Genomic DNA, 17473 nt, shown 5'->3' on the forward strand with positions numbered 1-17473 from the left:
GACTGATGTTGTTCTTGGTCGGAGCTTTGGCCTCCGAGGAACGATCCCTCGAACACGGGAACCCGGGCTGGCTTGTGTAACCGGACTGGACTGGGGCACAGTCATGACCTCACTGCCCCCGTGGGGGAAGGGGACCCTGGAAGCTCCAAGCTGCTACTTGACCTCTCAGCTGGTTTCGGTGAGGGGTGGAGGCGCCTCCTGAAGGCCGGGCTTGGAGACCCGCCGGCTGCTGTCCCCAGTCACCGGGACGGGGACGACCGCTACAAATGCCCCGGGGTGGGCTGGATGCGGGGGCTGCAGCGGGGTCAGCAGACAGAAGGGGGTAGACTCGGCTCCAGGCGCGGCCACAAGACCGCAGAGCGTCCTGGGCAGCCGGGAACGCCTCGCTCTAACGTCCTGTAGTTGCAGGATGACACAAGGGCCCACGGAGCCCGGAGCTGGATCTGCTGGGGGCAGCGTGACGTCCCTTCACAGCCTCGCCGGACGCCGATGGGGAGCTTAGGGCGCTGACTGGGAAGAAGCGGGACCCTGAGAATAGTAGACGGGACGTTTGTGTGGACTTGAGCAAATCCGAGAAGCCTGCCCCGAGGAAGGAGCAACGGGAGCGACTGAATGGTTGGATGCTCCCTCCTAATCCCCGCATGAAGTCGTCCTCGCGTGCCCAGCGGGCCCCCCTGCTTAGCTGTGTAGCTTGTAGCTCAAGACAGAACGCACCTCAACCTTCCAAATGAGCAGGGAGGTTGCCAGAAGGGTTAGGTGTGTATTGCTCTCGGAGACTGTCACCTAGGGTAGACATTAAGACCTAGGAACCCCGAGCCCAGCATCATCTTACAAAGAGGGCGGGGACCGGGTGTGGATCCTGCTGCTCTTGCTGTCTAGCTATGTGGGCTGCAGCCTAGTGACTCCCCCATTTTGGGCCTCAGTTTCCTCATCTGTAAAATAGGCCTAAGAACTGGGCTCTCACGGCACCTGCCATGACAGGCTGGACAAGATTTTTGAAGGGCCTTCCTCTTCTTCTTCTGTTCGGGGTAGCACTGTAATCCCGAGTGGGAACTAGGAAAACTCCTATTCAGGGGTCCCTCCCTCCCTGGGCAGCGGGGTGGGGGGCAGGGAGTGGGACAGACACAGGACTTGGCCACGTGGCCCTCGAGCACAGCACCTGGCTTCCCCCAGGGGCCTGCATAGGAGCCTGCCTCCCCCCACGGGACCAGAAGCCCCAAAGGAAGGCTCTTTAGTGGGGAGAGGGACATGTCCAAGAGCAGTAGCTGAGGACACGTGAGGGGACATCACAGCCTCTTCCTGGCAAACCCCGTCGGGCTGCTCCGCGGGCCCAGCGCCGAGAGCGTGGCCGCGGCCCCGGGAAGCGGAGCTGTGACATGTGAAAGGAAAGCAAAGTCCCCAGATCCTGATGCCACTGTGGTCTTGCTGGGAGACCTTAGCCAGGCCCCGGGTGCCTGTCAGAGCCTCGCCTTCTCCACCGGAAAACAGGGGCCTCGCTGCCCATTAAACACGAGGCTGAACACCAGGGACCGGGGACAGAAGAATGGAGAGCGCCTGCCAAGCCTGCCTTTCCCCCTCCTTCCTCACACCCCATGGCTCCTGAACGTCCTTCCTCCTCAGTAAAAGGGGGGCCAATGATCAGACTGCCGTGGAGATGGAGCAGGACGGTGTGGGGGAGAACAGCCCCCCGGCCCGAGTGCCCACCGTGCGGCTTCTAGAAGCACTCCTGGAGCCCGCGCACTCGGTCACACCTTTTATTGAAACGTATGTCATGCAATCTGTTCAGGAGTTTGAAAAATAACAAAGGGAGCAGGTCTGGAGACGGGCCTTGGCCCAGACACCACCTGGAACAGGTCCTGAGTAGGAAAGGCACATGAGTTACCAGCTATTTTGACCGGGCAAGAAAAAGAACCCCCCCCCCCCCAGCAAGACATGGCAGGAGAGCGCAGGGCCTTTGGGGCAATCTGCTGGAAGGGGGGGCCAGGGTCAGATCCCCAAGCGTCCCCCTGCCCCTGCAGGTGGAAGTGGCCCTCGTGACCTGCCCGCCGGGGAAGGGCTCCTGGAGCAGGCCGGATGGGTGCGGGCAACACTGGAGCACCAGAGTAGCACCAGGGGGGCTGGGCTTGGGGCTCTGGGCCTGTGTCTGCTGCAGACCAGGGTCCCAGCCTCGGCGGGCAGGCCGCTGCCGTCTTGAGGCTCTGCTGAAGACTGAGGGCGGGCTGGACGCTGTGGTGGGGGCAGCGGTATATTAAGGCAGCTGGACGTGAGGAGGCTCCAGGTCACTCCTACAGGAACTGGGGACAAGCTGTTCCTGGGCCCGGGGCTGATCTAAGTCCCCCGAAGCCCTGCATGTCTCCTGGTTCAAGTACTGTTTTGTGTGTATGCTGCCCAAGTGTGGCATGTCACCTGCAGTTAAGAACAAGGTTCCGGCTGGGGCCCAAGGAGGACTGCGACAGGGCTGCCCTCTCAGCGCCACCTGGCTCTCTGCTCCCGTTCGCCCTGCTGGCCCCAGGGACCTCCCCGGGGTCCCGTGTGCTACTGCTGGAGGGCTCCCTGCCATGGCTGGACTGGGAGGGCCTTGGGCCCAAGTCCCCTCCTGGAGCTGGTTCACCTCACCCTGTACACCATGGAGGGAAACAGCCCCCGTTTTCTCAGCTACTGGGCAGTTTTCATGCCTGAGTCTGTGTTTGACCTTGGGAAGGCATGTGTGGGTGGGGAGAGGGAGGGGAAGGGGACCATAACCCACCTGCCCCAGGAGTCAGAGGGAGAAGGCCCGGACTGGCCCATCTGTCCACTCTTGGGCCTACAACCCACTCTTTCCTTGAGCTGCGCCAGGGGTGGGACACCCCCAGCCTGGGAGGGGACTCAGCAACTGATCCTACTTCCTGCCAGAGTTCTTCCTGGGCGCGGACCACCAGCAGAGCAGAGGCCCAGAGGCTTCTCCGGCTCCTCACAACAGCCCTTTGCCAACAGCACTGAGGAACATGGGGGGAAAGGTGAGGAGTGCCCTCAGTCCTCAGGGAGGGGAATTCTTAGAGGCCAGAGTGGGGCTGGGAGTGAGCACATGGGAGGCGGTGGGGGATGCTGAGGATCGTGCCTCTCTGGGGCTCAGGGACCCCCCGTGGGCAGGCTGCCCGGCCTTTGTGCATTTCCTGATCTAGATGCTCCTGCCACTGGGTGGGAAGGGGTGTGTGCAAATGTCTGCGGGGGCGGGGGGGGGGGGAAGCCCCTGAGCTGCGTCGCTTGTCGTCGTCGCTTGTCGCGGTGAGCTCGGCGGGAGCCGAGAGCGGGAGCGAAGAGGTGAGTGTGAAGGCAACCACAGGCCGAGGTCTGCTACAGCGAGTCAGAGAAAGTGAGGGATCACCGTGGCCACCAGGCTCCCCAGCACACACACCTCCCCAAGCCCGCCACCAGCCAGAGGCCTGGAGGGGACACGGGACCCCTGGGGAGGTGCTGTTAACCGATGTCTCAGCCCCAAAGGGACTCTGACTCCAGGGTCACCCTCCAGCCCCATAGAGAGGCGGGCATGGATTTGACCCTTGTGGGGAGGAGGGCACAGGAGGTCAGGACCCCGAGCCCTCACCAGCTCACAAAGCCTACGGAAGAAAGGGTGCTGGTGTGCACCTCCCAGGCCATTAGCAGGAGAGTTGGTCTGGGAGGGACCCTGGGATCCCAGGCAGGCAAGAGAACATGCCCAGCCAGAAGCTTGCCACGAAAGAGAAAGATGCTCCGATGTCCAATGTCCACAAAGGAAATCCCTCCACAGAAATGTTTCTTCCCTTCGGGTGGTGAGGACGCTTTTGTGAGGACAGTGTGCCTCCCTCCCACCTGAGCTCCAAAGGGTCCTCTGTGAGAAACCGCACCCACAGGGCGGCCAAGAGGCCGGCGAAAGGGGGGTTCCTGGTGCTTGGTGCTCGGGCCGCGCCTGGGGCTGGCTCCAGGCAGACCGGGCAAACAGGGAGGGCGGCCACGGGGGACCGGGACCTCGATTTCCTGCCGAGCTGACAGACGAGGGGGCAAGGAATTAAGGGAACAGGTACCAAGGAGAGAACAGCAGCCACTCCAAGGTACACAGCCCTGCACAGAGCGCCGGGCGAGCCGCGGCGGGTGCCCAGTGCACGCCCCGCGCACCTTGCCCGTGAAGGAGCGGTGCCCCTCGCCTTGGCCCGTGCCCCCCGGCGCCGGGGGGGCAGGAGCTGGAGGAAGAGAAGGCTCGGTGCCACGGCCCCGGAGGCTGGCACGCCAGGTTTCTAACTGCTCCTCTCCACTCAGGGAATCCCCTTCTCGTCCGCACAAAGGACACAGCCTAGGTGGTGGCAGCGGGGGCCCCAAATCAGCCCTCCTGCCGATCACAGAGCAGTGAGCAGCAGGTGGGACCCAGACTGGCCCCAGGGACAGCCCTGGCCACCTTGCAGTCCTGGCCGCAGGCCCCCGCCGGCCCACCCACGACAGGCGGGGGTGGCCCTGTGAGGAGCCAGCCAGCGTCTGCAGAGTGACCACCGCCGGGACCTCGGCTGCCCGGCCTCCCCGTCACCACGGTAGCTGGACCACTGCCCATCGTCGGCCGGCAGCCTCCGGGGGCCACCGAGGAGCGTCCTTACAAAAATAACTCTGAGTCCGTCCCCTGCGGGGAGCAGGTTTCCTGAGAGCACGTGGAGGGCCGGGGCGAAGGCCGCGAGGAGAGGTCTGGCACGGAGGGCTCCTGCCCCGCGGGGCCGGGGCTACGGCTGGAGGCGCTCCAGGTACTGTGGCAGGGGGTTCTCCTTGACGTACTTCTGGATGTACCAGCACGTGAGATGGGCCTTCAGGTCCTCCTCCACTACAAAGTCCAGAGCAGCCTGGCGGCCGGGCAGAGAGAGAAGTGGTCAGTGCCCGCAGCCCGGCCCCCACGCTCTCCCGGGCGCTGCCCTCCGAGGGCGGGAGCTGGAGGCCACGGGACGAGGCCACGGGACGAGGGCGGGAGCTGGAGGCCCCTGCCGCCACCCTTCTTTTGCAGCAGGGGAAACCGAGGCCCAAAGCTTGGGCAGACTGCCCGAGGCCACATGACCCCGAAGAGGCTCAGCCGGGATCGGATGCAGAGGCCTTGGGAGGGCAGCCCAGTGAGCCCAGCAGCAACGTGCGCACGGCTCCGTGCGTCTTGAAGGGCGCCAAGCAGGCCCTAAGCCAGAGAACGCCCGACCCCGCGCCGCGTCTTGCCGGTCCCCCAGCCCAGCCGCGAGGCCTGGCAGCCAGCGCACCCGCCCCATCGATCTCGGGGCCTCTGTGCTCGCCAGGCCTGCAGCTCTTTCCGTCATCTTCACGCGGCCACTCCTTTGATGCCTCGTCCTGGAACCTTACCCCCTGGAACCTAACCAGGAGCCCCAGGGCTCCCTGCACCTCGCAGAGGTCACGCTCAGCTCTTAGTGGGCTTCCGAAGCCCATCGGGGGAGGGGGAGGGGGGCGGGGAGGGAAGCAATGAGGGTGGCAGCCTGTGGCCTTCGTCGTAGCTCTGGCTGATCTCCCCAAGGAGCTCAGGAGACCGAGAGCGAGGGCGCGCCCGGGGTACCTCCTGCCCCCGGTGCCTTGCAGAATGTGCTGCACACAGCTGGCGTTTAATAAGTGTGTGCTGAAACGAAGTGGAGGACAGCCTGGTGGGACTGGCTGGTCTGATGGGGGGGAGCAGCATTTACTGAGCACCTACCAGGACCCTGGGCTTACATGCCGGCCAGTTTGAACCTCCAGCTCCACTCGCCCGAGCAGGCCTTGTCGCGTCTCACCGTCCACACCCCATCTCAGGGCTCACAACCTGAGACCCTCGAGAGACAAGATTCCAGTCTATTCTCCCATTTCGCAGAAAAAGAAACGGAAGGCCCAAGAAGGCCTCGGAGGCCACACGGTGAACACCTTCGTGCCCTCGGCAGGCAGGGCTCAGGGGAGACACGGCCGCGGCCGGCCGGCAGATCCCACGCCTGGCCAAGGCTCCGCAGCATCAGGGAGGGGTGCACCCAGCTCCACGGCCCGCCTCCCCTCTGCCCAGGTCAGTAACGCCCAGAGTTTCCTCAGCGCAACACGGGACAAGCCCCACAGAGCAGCTCAGAGGCGGGGCCCGTTTAAAGGAAGAAGACAGCTGTGTCTGCAAGACCCGGGCACGAGTCGCTGGCCCCGGGGGACAGCAGCTACATGGGGCGGAGGGGACAGGGGAGAGGAGGAACGGAGGCGCGAGGTGGGCGTGCAGGTGGGTAGAGCAGCCAGAGGGCAGAACAGGGGCCTGGAGCAGCCCTCAGGGCCACGAACAGAAGGCCATTTTCTGTTCCAGGCTGCAATTCCCCGAATTAAAGCCGCACCTGCTCTCCAGCCGGCCTGGGCTCTGGGGTGCTTTGGGGATGGAGGGCTTGGGGGCGGAATGGGACGCAAGCCGTCGTTCCCGGACTTTCCTTTATCTCCTCGTTCAGTACGGGTTTACTGAGCACCTATCACTTCTGTGCCAGGTGCCGGGGCCCCGGCCCTGAGCTCCTGCCGTATATAGCAGGTGTCCGTGGCCCCGGACGCTTAGCTCTACAGAACCCTAAGGCCTGGGCCCAGACCTGCTGCCTCCCGCCCCAGAGGGGCCGGGGGAGGGCAGAGTGTGCTGCCGGCCCGCTGTCCACTCCCAGCTGTAACCTGTTGGCAAGGTGCGCACCGTCTGCCCTCTGGCCACGACGCAGGCCCGGTCGGCCCCGTCTCCGCACCCTACCTTAGCCAGGTGCTTGGCGATGCCACGGCCGCGGTAGGCGTCGGGGACCTCGGTGTGCTGTAGGTCCACGATCCGCTTGCCCACATACTCGTAGAGCAGGACAGCCCGGTCGTGACATCCTGCAGAGGGAGGGTGGTGAACAGGTGAGGCCCCGGACACGCTCGGGGCTTACATCAGGCAAATGGAGGGATGGGCGTTCGGAGCCAGGGTGCCGGAGTTGGACCCGGAATGACCTCTCTGTGCCTCAGTTTCCTTATCCATAAACTGGGGGATGTAATAAAGCATCCTCATCGTGTTTGGAAGACTAAGTGAGCTCATCTCTACACACGCTGAGAGCAGTGCCTAGAACACACGGAGCACGTGAGCCTCTGCTGTTGTAAGCCCAGCCAGCCAGCCAGCCAGCCTATCTGTCCATCTGTCCCTTCACCCCTGTATCCAACCATTCCATTCAACAGATGTTTACGGAGCCCCAGGCACTGTTTCTGGTACTGGGACTCAGCTACAAACAAGCCAGACAAAGAGCCCTGCCCTCGTGGAACTCAGTAGAAGGGGAGACAGAGGATAAACAAGAAAAGCAAGTTAATGTGCAGCGGGGCAGGGGGTGGGGCAGGGGCAGAGGGAGTGCTGGGTAGAAACAGGAAGGAGCGGAGGGAGTCGGCCATGCGATGTCTGGGGGAACCATGTTTCAGCAGAGGGAACAGCCAGTGCAAAGGCTCTGAGGCAGGAGTGGGTCTGATGTGCTGGAGGGCCAGTGAGGAGGCTGGGGTGGCTGGAGCAGTGTGGGCAAAGGGGAGGGCAGGGAGGTGACAGGAGCAGGTGCTGCAGAGACTTTAAGTCACTGTGAGCTGGGGGCCGGAGGAGGGTCCTTGGCAGGGGAGGGACGGGAGGTGACTCAGGGTTTCATGGGATCCCTCTGGGCGCCGCGAGAACAGACCAGGGCAGGCACAGGGAGACCAATGGGACGGCTACTGCACTAGCCCAGGTGAGCGATGGCGGGGACCCAGGCGTGGGCAGAGGCGGTGGGGTTCGGGAAGGCATTGGACTTGGACGGTGTTGTGAAAGTGTAGCTGGCAGGACTTGCCAGTGACCTGCACGTGGTGAGAGAAAGAGGGGTTGAGGACAACTCCACGGTTTATCATTTCAGGCCACTGTAAGTGTATAAGGGAAAAAATAAAGTGGATTGGGGGCAAGCCGGGGCTATTTAACCAGGGGCAGGCTGGGGAGATCCCTCCAAGAAAACATCGGAGTTGAGGGGTGGCTGAGGGAGGGAAAGGCAGAGGACAGGCTCGATGGGAAGGCCCTGAGGTTAGAAAACACAATTCACTGGCCCTAAAAGAAAACATATCAATGCCAAGCGTCTTTCTGTAATTTTTAAAAGCAAATAGTCTTTCGTGTGTTGTAACTTTAAAGCATCCTAGAGAATTCGCTCCTCAATGCTGCCTGGGCTCCCAGCCCAGAGCGAGTGTGGAAGGCTGACAGGCCAAGAGATACCAATGACCAGACCAGGGTCTCACAGCAAACTGGACACGGCAACAGGCTCTGATCCCATGTGGCAGGCTTTCTGTTTCTCCCCAAAGCTCCAGGAGGAGGCTACAATTCATCTTCCCATTTCCAGATGGGGAAGCTGAGCTCCAGAGATCCAAGGGCCACAGGGAGTCCCAGGTGAGGCCGGCGGTACCCGGGCCTCCTGACCCTCAGCCCCATTCTCTTTCTGCCCCACCTCAACACGCCTCCTCTCCCCTGCCTCCAGGCCTTTGCCTCCGCAGTTCCTTCTGCCTGGAACGCCCTTTCTCCTTCTTGGCCCCAGTGAGGGTGGCCCCAGTCCCGCCTCCTCCCCACACTTCCAGATCCCCTACGTCTCCTCCTCACGTCCCCTCTGTGGCTCTGCGGGCCGAGCTGCGGCCAGGGTCCAACGGGGCCTCCACCCCACCTGCCCCTGCTGTGTGGCATGGGACTTGGCTCTTGGCTCCCGCATCTGTACCGGGAAGTCAGTTCAGCTCACCCAGTACAGGAGAGCAGAGATCAGGAGGCTATTTTGGGCCTGGGCTGGTCACCGGTCACTGAAGGACTGCTGCGTGCCTGCCCTGACCATTTAAGGACCCCAAAACTCAGAGAGGGCCTACTATGTGTTAGGCGGGGTTTTGAGTGCTGTGCCTGCAGCTGTGAAGGAAACTGACTACACCTTCCCTCATGGAGAAAGACAGGTAAACAGTACCATCATAATAGTAGAACTCGAAGGTGATAAGCTGGAATACAGCAGAGAAGGCAGGAGGGCTGCCATCTTAAATGGAGTCTACAGGGGGCGCCTGGGTGGCTCAGTTGGTTAAGTGACTGCCTTCGGCTCAGGTCATGATCCTGGAGTCCCGGGATCGAGTCCCACATCGGGCTCCCTGCTCAGAGGGGAGTCTGCTTCTCTCTCTGACCCTCCCCCCCTCATGTGCTCTCTCTTATTCTAATAAGTAAATAAAAAATCTTTAAAAAAAAAAAATGGAGTCCACAGGGAGGCCTCTTTTGAGCAAAGACCTGGGGGAGGTGAAAGATCCGATCCAAAGGGGGATGTGGGGGATGAGCTGTCCAGGTGCCCAGAACAGCATGTGCAAAGGCCCTGAGGCGGGATGTTGGAGCATCAGTGAGTGGGAGGAGCTGAACCCGAATGAGGGAGGGAGAGCAGTATGAAGCCACGCAGGGCCCTGGCTTTCTCTGGCTGGCCTCTGGGGAGATGACAGGCGGCTCACACCTGAGGGGCCCCGCCATGGGCAGTCCTGTGTTCGGCTCTCTCCACACACTATTCCTCACCACAATCTTACAAAGTGCAGAAGAGTCTTACAGCCCTGTGTACAGATGGGGAAACTGAGGCTCCAAGAGGCAGTCACACAGCCTGGCAGCATGCGGGGCTGAGCTCACTTAGAGTTTGCTGGCTGAAAGAGGTACAAAAAGGCATCTGGGGTCACCGGGGTGGACATGGGCTACATGTGAGGGGAAAAGCTCTGTAGTGAACCCTCCTGCTGACCCAGCCACAGCACCCGACCTGGGGAGGAAGCAGACCTGTCCTATGGCTGGGCACCCACCTCAGCCCTAGAGGGGCAGCAAACGTCACCCCGTCCCAACCACCCACACCTGACACGGTCCAATCCACCCCCACCCCCCCAAACCGGCCTGGAGAGCCCCAGGAAATGGCCAGCCTCCCGTGACTCAGGGCAAGATCCTCAAGGTCCTCCAGGCCTTGCCTTCCTCTCGGACTCTGATCTGACCCTTCAGCAGGTCCATGGACATAACCTTCAAAACGTGCCTGGAATCAGGCCACCACTCGCATCTCCACCGGCACCCCCTTCCGGCTGCCTTGCTGGCTTCCCTGCATCCACCCGCTGGATCCCTGTCGGGGCCCTGGTCCAGCCACACTGGCCTTGCTGTTTCTCACACACACCAGCTCTTGACCCCCCCAGCCTTTGCCGAGCTGTCCGGGTCGCCTGCTCCGGCCCCAGACCCTTATCTGGGCCGGGTTCCATGCGCTGCCAGAAACTCCAAGCCTCACTGGCAAGGGAGTCAGTCCTTGCCACTGGGGGCCCCAGGAACAAGCCCAGGGCAGGGCGGGGCCCCGAGTTCCAGTCCCGGCTCTGCCAGGTGACCTCAGGCCAGTGCTGATACCTGTGTCCAATCCCTCACCTGTCCTGGGACAATCGCTACCACCCTCCCGGACCTCAGAGTCACGTCGAAATCATGAACTGTAACTAGTTTTGAGAAAAGTGAAAGCTGCTCTGCTCGTGGGGACTCTGCCCTGGGTTTCTCCATTCTGGGACCCTCCACTGGCCCCAACTCAGGACCCAAGTCCCCGGGAACTTATCAGGAGAAGGGGTCACTGAGAAATTGTTGGCCCTGGCAGGTGGGGAGAGAGGAGCTGGGAATCTGGGTGGGAGATGTGGGATCTTTGCAGAGGGACATGATCACCGCTCTGGCCAAACCCACCCTGAGAGGAGGGCCAGTGGGTCCAAACCCCCAGGCAGAGGCTAAGCCAGAACCCGGGCCTCTGGGAGGGGCGATACATGAGCAGCTCGGAGGGGACGCCGACAAAGGGGCTGGGGCCTAGAGAAGTGCAAGGGGCACAACCCAGCACGGCCAGGAGGCCCTGAGGGCAGAGCCTGGCGATTACCCAGGCAAGTCCATCCACACACCGGGCTGGGCCCCTCGCCACACCACGCATCCTCTCCCGCCCTCCCTGCTCAGGAACACTGCTCTAGGTGGGTATCATGGGACACGGTGGGGTGGCAACATGGGGTCATGTACGGGCCTCATACCCAGGATTGGGATCTGAATGCCACGAGACTGGCTGCTTCGCTTTCAGTCCTGCTGCCTTTGGGGGTGCCGACGGAGGCCAGAGGTACTTACTAACTCTCTGGGGCCTCAGTCTTCCCATCTGTAAAATAGGGGTCAGGAAGGATGTGGAAAGCACAGGATCCTAGGACCCCCCATCCCCCCCGATGACCCTCCTCCCTGCAGCACGTGGGACAGTCAGCCCTGGCTGGGAGGGGAGAGGAAAGGCCAAGGAAGGGACCTCCCAGGGGTGGGGGCTCAGTTCTGGCTTAGATGCCTACTGGCTGTGTGCCCTGGTTTCCCCCCCTATGGAATGCTGATGCACAAGCTAGTGTTTCAGAACGTGGATGTGGGCGCCAGGCCTGGGCTCCAGCATCGTCTCACACTCCATGTCAGTAAGAGCCAGCCACGCTTCCTTCTGCATCTGTCCAGCCGTGCTCATGACGTCTGGACTAATGCAGTAGCTACCTCCCCACTTCTGTCTTGTGCCACACAGTCTGCTCCCCTGGGAGCAGCCGGAAGGAGCCTGGGACATCCCACCCAGCCTCTGCTCAGGACCTTCCCAGGCACCTACCTCACTGGGAGTCAAAGCCAAGTCCTCACTATGGCTTCTGTGGCCCCCGTACCACTGGCCCCCCACGACCTCTTGACCTTATCTGCTGCTATTCCTCCGATCTCCCTTCTCCATTACTCCACTCTCTTGCTCTGGATACACACCAGGCAGCGCAGGCCCTTTGCTCCTGCTGCTTCTTCCTCTTGGAACGCTCTTCCCGCTGGAGCTCTTCCTTCCTTGCCTCCTTTAGGTCTTTCTTTAACTGGCACCTTCCCAGAGCGGCCTCCCGGACACCTGATGGGAAACAGCAGCCCTTTCCCGGCACGCCTTTCTGCTGCCCTGCCTTACTCTCACCAGGCCCTGCGTTCCAGCACGCTTCACCCTTCAGTTAGTGCCCGCCACCCCTCTAGACTGTCAGTCCCACGAGTACTCAGCTCCTACGGCAACGCTTGGCACACAGCAGGTGCTCAACAAGGACTTGTGGAATGAATCCCAGTTCTTCCACCTCCAAGGTCCAAGACCCTGAGCAACTGCGTCACTTCCCTGTGTCTTGGGATCCTCATCTGTAGAACAGGAAGAGCAGTTTCCCCTGAGCCCACCCTCACATGCCCACAGCCTGCCTGGGACACAAGGGCTTCAGGGCAGATGCTCCAAGCCTGCCCTCGTGCACAACCAGAGTTTGCTGGAAGCTTATCAGCACAGCCCTGCCAGGGGGACGCCCCAGAGCCTGCCCCAGGACCTGGGGCTGCTCTGGCTCTCAGCCGAAGTGGTCACCTCTCTCAGTGGGTACAATGAGCTAGTCTCCAGGGCCTGCCCTGCGGTTCGGGAGACTCTAGGACACGCTCTTCCCATCCCGAGCTGAGGCAGGACGGGGCCCTGACACCGAGCAGCTCCCCCCCACTCCCCGTATACACACCCAGCCCCCACCTTCCAGGCTGGAGAGAAGCTGGCGGCCTCCCACTCCTCCCTGGGCTTGGCTGGGGGATCCCCAGGCCATTTTACAGTTAGCCATTTGGGGAAGGCAAGAAGACAAGTTTAGAAATATGGCGAGGCACATCCAGCCTCGACCACAGCCAGCTCTAGAGGGCTGCTGTCCCTTGGCTGTACTGATTCGCCAAAAAAAAAAAGAAAAAAAGGAAAACCCCAAACATTCCCTTTTTCTTCTGTCTCTGTGAATGTACAGAGGAGCCTCTTGAGCCCCCCACCCCCCCAAGAGAACCAGAGACCTCTCTGGAACCTCAGAAAAGAAGATCTGAAAAACCACAAGGACCCTCCACACAAGAATGGCCAGCCCTGAGTGTCAAGGTCGGCTGGGCCATGGTGAGCGCCATGCTGGTGGAAGAACTTACATCCACACGGGAAGAACCCCGTGTAAGGTCATTTGGGCCCAGGGTCGAGGTCTGGCACTTTGTGATACAGGGCAAGTCACTCCTTCCCTCTGGTTCAAACCTCAGTGTACTCATCTGTAATGTGGGGTGAAAATGCCCCCATCACAGGGATGTGGTGGGGCCTGAGAAACGTCCATGCCCCAACCCCAGCCCCTCCTGACTGCGTCCCAGGGCAGGCTGGACAAGCCCGGTTCCGGGGGTCAGACCAGGTAGGATCTTATCCCAGCTCTGCCCTAAACTCACTGCCTGACCTCAGGCAAGCCTCTCCCTTTTCGGAGGCTCTGCCTTCCCTTCTCAGAAATGGGCACGATGGCCTCTGAGGGCCCTTCTGGCTTGGACACTGCTACGGGGGGCCCAGCTGGGAGGGAAGAAGAAGTTATTAACGCAGAGAGGGGGTGCACAGGGAGGTCATGATCCTGGATTTTAAAACTCTATTTTCTATCCCCCAGACCTCTTCGGGTGGAGGGGGGATGGGTGAGTAAGTGGTGGAAACTTGCTTTACAGGAAATGAAGACTTGACTGCTTTCTGGTTTTAAAAACCACCACTGGTCCATGTTGAGCGGCATTTGCTATGTGTTGCCCGAGCTGTCCTAAGCCTCCTTTACTCTCAGGACAGCATTTCACCCCTACAACCAAGGGACAGGTGTGCACTGGTGTTACTCCCATTGCCGAGATGGAGAAACTGGGGCACACAGAGGTGAGGCAACCTGGCCAAAGGCTCAGAGCCCACAGGGCTGATGGTGACACCTTCCCGTCCATAGTCCCCACTGAGGCAGACACCCCTGTCTCCCTCAGCCCGGGTCTGCCCAGAAGATTCCCCCAACCACCTCCGTGCAGAAAAGCTAAAGTTCGCGGGGGGGCGGCAAGAAGCCACTCAGCACCCGGGGAAAGGGCGGAGGTCACCGCTGGTTGACCCACTCTCCAGGGTCTCCGACCGCAGCCCGCAGGAGGTGTCCAACACCGGAAAACTGCCGCGCCTGAGCAGGTGCGGGTCCCCTGGGGCTTGAAGCCGGGTGCCGGCGGCAGAGGACCCGAGCTGGCCCTACTTCTACCTCTGCCTTCCCGGGAGCTCCTCCGGCCGCCTGCCCCGGGTGCTCCGCGTGGGCGCGCCTCTCCCGGGCCGCCCGCTCCTCCCAGCCCCGCGACTCGGCCGCGCCCCCACCTAGCCCGCGAGCGCTGGGCGGAGCGGCCCCGGAGCGGCGGCCGCCCGGAGGCCACCCCGCGGCGCGCGCTCGCGATCCCCTCCCGGGCTGCGGGCCGGGGGCGCGCGCCCAGCGAGGGGGCGGCCTCGGCGGGCCCCGCTCGCTCGCAGACAAAAGGCGGGGGCGGGCCGGACGCCGCGTTACCGTTGAGCCGGACGGTGAACTGGCGGCGCCGGCGGTCGTGCTCCACGCGGATGGGGCAGCCCTGCTCCAGCGCGCCCAGCGGCACGGCGGCCGCCGAGTGCGCCATCTGCGCGCCGGGCAGCGCCGGGCAGCGGCCGCTGGGGACCCGCGGCCCGCGCCGGCTCGGTGGGGGCCGGGCGCGCGGAGAGGGGCGCGGGCCCGCGGCGGCGGCGGCGGTGGCGGCGGGGACGGGGACGCGGGGCGGCCGGCAGCCCGCGGCCGGGAGACCGCAGGCGGCGGCGCAGAAACTGACACTCGGCGGCGGCCGCGGCGGCGGCAGCAACAAAAAAAAAAGGAGGGGGGGCCAGGAAATCAGCTGTGAGGTCACGTGCGGCGCGCAGCCAGTGGGCGCACGACCTTTTTGTTTTGATACATTCCATTCGACTCTTAAAGGGGCCGTGCGCCTCCCTGGCCGCGCTCCGCTCGCCGCTCCAAACAAAACAAGGCGAGCCGCATCCGCGCCTGGGACACTTTTCCCTCTTGCGTTTGACTGACCCACAAGCAACTTTAGGCCCCCCACACGGACCCCTTCTCAAAAAGATGTAACGACCTATAGGGAATTCTAATCATCCCCTCGAAGCCACCATTTATTAAGCACTTGCTGTGTGCACAGCGTGTGCAAAGCAAAGCCCTGGTAAGCTACCGGGAGCGCTCAGTAAGGACTCACTGAACTCAGTGAAAATTCTTATCACAAGGCTGAGAAATAGGTATGCTTGACTTTATTATACGGATGAGGAACAGAGGCCCAAGGCACACAGCTGTGATTCGAAAGCAGCAAAGGGAGGATTGGTGTTGAGGATCCCACCTGTATGCAGGTGTGGCTGGTGAGGAGGAATAATCCTGAGAAGCCTTGTTTGGGATAGGGGTGACATGCCAGCTCACCTCAAAAGAGGCGGAAGTGTAGGAAGAAGCCTTGAAGGTCCCTGGATCCACTCCACAGATGGGGAAATTGAGTCCCAGAAAAGGGGCAGGGACTTACTCTAGGACTCCCAGGACTGTGGGGGTTGGTAGTGGTGATGTTGGCAGACGTCTTTTCCGAAAGGGGACATGACCTGACTTGCCCCTTCCCTCATCTGGTTCACATCTCCCTCCCACCCATTACTGCTTACCAAACACATGACTACAGGTTACCTTTTCCTAGTCTGTGTATTAAGATGTGAGCTTGAGCTTCATTCCCACGTGACCGCTACCCAAATCACAGTAGAGAACGCTTGAGGTTCCCTCATTCCCTTCAGTCCGTGCCCCACCCTTGGAGGTAACCGCTGTCCTTAACTAATTTGACTTTCCTAAAACTTCACATAAACAGAATCATATAGTATGCACTTTCTAGTGTTCAGCTTTTGTTCAACATTTTTATCTATGAGATTCATCCATGTTGTATCTTTTTCATTGCTGAATGGTATTCCATTGTCTGCGTATACCATAATTATTTTATTATTCTTATTTATTTAATTTGTTTAAGCAGGCTCCACACCCAACGTGGGGCTTGAACTCAAGACCCTGAGATCACGAGTCACATGCTTTATGGACTGAGCCAGCCCAGCGTCCCACCATAATTTATTTATCCACCCACCTGTTGGTGGGCATTTGTGTTGCTTTCAGGTTTTGACTATTACGAGTAAATCTTGAACACCTCTTTTGAACACATTCTTGAACCCTCTTTTGGTGTCCCTACTGTAGCATTCCTGTTGGCTGGCTACCAAGAATGCTGGGTCTTACAGAAGGTGTAAGAGAATTTGCCAGACCTTTTATGAGACCAAATTATGAGAAATTGCCAGATCTTTTTCCAAAATGGCTGCACCATTTTATGATTCTAAGAATAAATTTGAGAGTTCCATTTGGTGTTGTCCTCCTTTCAACTTTAGCCATTCTGATGAGTGTGAGGGAGTCTTTTGGTGGCTTAAATTTGTGTTTTCCTGATGACTGATGATGTTGAGCCTTTTTCAAATGATTCTTAGCCATATGCATATCCGATTTTATGGAGAACCTGTTTAAGCATTTTGCCCATTCATTTTTCTTCTTTTTGATTTATTATAGGCTTTTTTTTTTTCCTTCATGGCTTGGTAGTGAGTCCTTTGTCAGATATATTTACTGAGAATATCCTAGCAGAATTTCTTTTTAACAAGAGTGCATTATATCATTGAGTTTGGAAACAAAAACAAGCTGAGGAGGGTGTTATTATGTACAAGGAGACAGAATTATGTACAAGGGGTCAGAGGGGGCCTTGACCTCAGCTGAGTCACAGCTGGCTACAATCCTAAGCAAGCAAGATGTGACCTCGTATATGTCTCAGGTGACTTCTTTGTCTCCAAAGAACTTGCTTCTGGAAAGTCCATGAACAGGCCATTCTGTTTCCCACTCTGACCCTTTGCTTGTGTTGTTGCTCAAACATCACCACCTCCAGGAAGCCCTCATTGATGCTTCCCAATCAACCTGGGTCCGGGGGAGATTCCTCTCTGAATGAGTCCCTGGCAGAGTCCAGTGCACACCAGGCCTAGCGGAAGAGCCCAGGATCCTCCCTGTTTTTGACTCCTTTCTTTCTCTCCTAGCCTTTAATGTCTATTAGCTTGCTGAGGTTTTTAAAACTTGCAAGAACCCTTTGTGAAACAAGGCAGTAGATCAAAAAAAGGTACAGTGAGCAATTAATATACACCAAGCTAAATGGATTTGCTTTATCTTTTCACCCCAGAGCATGCTGGCCATGAAGGAGACCTTGCACATGGGTTGCTGAATGACTGTGTGACCCCAGAAGTTAGAAAGCAAAACTGGGTAGGTGAGCCCTGGGTGCTCAAAGCCCCTATGGCTGGGACCTGGTGGGGCCACATGGAGACCAGGTCCTATCTCTAAGGATATCATTCATTCAGTCCATTAGTAATTCATTTAGGAAATATGTAGTGAGCACCTACTGTGTGCCTGGCACTATTCTAAGGGGACACAACAAAACAGACCAAGCTCCTTGTCCTTCAGGAGCTTACATTCTAGCAGAGAGAGAGACAATAAGCAAAGAAAGACCACACATGGTCCATCTGATGGAGACAAATGCCCCAGAGATTCAGCCAGGGGGAATGTGGGGCATGCTTCTGGAAGAACTTTCAGCCAGGGTGGCCAGGACACACCTTAACTGACT

The 17473-nt window shown here is 59.8% G+C and overlaps 1 protein-coding gene across 2 annotated transcripts; it reads right to left on the reverse strand.

The window, feature by feature from the left end:
* Positions 1–1740: 1740 nt before the first annotated feature.
* Positions 1741–14533, reverse strand: NATD1 (N-acetyltransferase domain containing 1). 2 transcript variants are annotated; one of them, XM_064582167.1, is made up of 4 exons: positions 14308–14533; positions 11738–11867; positions 6713–6831; positions 1741–4838 (listed from the first exon to the last, which is right to left on the reverse strand). In XM_064582167.1, the coding sequence occupies exons 1-3, from the start codon at positions 14411–14413 to the stop codon at positions 6714–6716; spliced, it is 354 nt and encodes a 117-aa protein (XP_064438237.1). In that variant the 5' UTR covers positions 14414–14533; the 3' UTR covers positions 1741–4838; position 6713. The 2 variants fall into 2 exon arrangements, with proteins under 2 accessions (XP_064438237.1, XP_045745646.1); XM_045889690.3 differs by lacking the exon at positions 11738–11867 and having other exon boundaries at positions 14308–14516.
* Between the last annotated feature and the right edge of the window lie 2940 nt (positions 14534–17473).

Source organism: Mirounga angustirostris, unplaced genomic scaffold (genome assembly GCF_029215605.1).
Source record: "Mirounga angustirostris isolate CCGP_5_RB_7025 unplaced genomic scaffold, mMirAng1.0.hap1 SCAF_17, whole genome shotgun sequence".
Lineage (NCBI taxonomy): Eukaryota > Metazoa > Chordata > Mammalia > Carnivora > Phocidae > Mirounga > Mirounga angustirostris.

Bases quoted from the DNA above. Each gene is read 5' to 3' on its own strand.
- NATD1 (XM_064582167.1), bottom strand. From the start codon at position 14,413: ATGGCGCACTCGGCGGCCGCCGTGCCGCTGGGCGCGCTGGAGCAGGGC. The intron at 11,868-14,307 runs GTAACGCGGCGT...GTTTCCCATCAG, and splicing joins GTTCACCGTCCGGCTCAACG to GTGTCCGGGAGGCCGCTCTG. The intron at 6,832-11,737 runs GTGTGTATCCAG...CTCCCTCTGCAG, and splicing joins CAAAGGGCCTGCGCTGCCTG to GATGTCACGACCGGGCTGTC.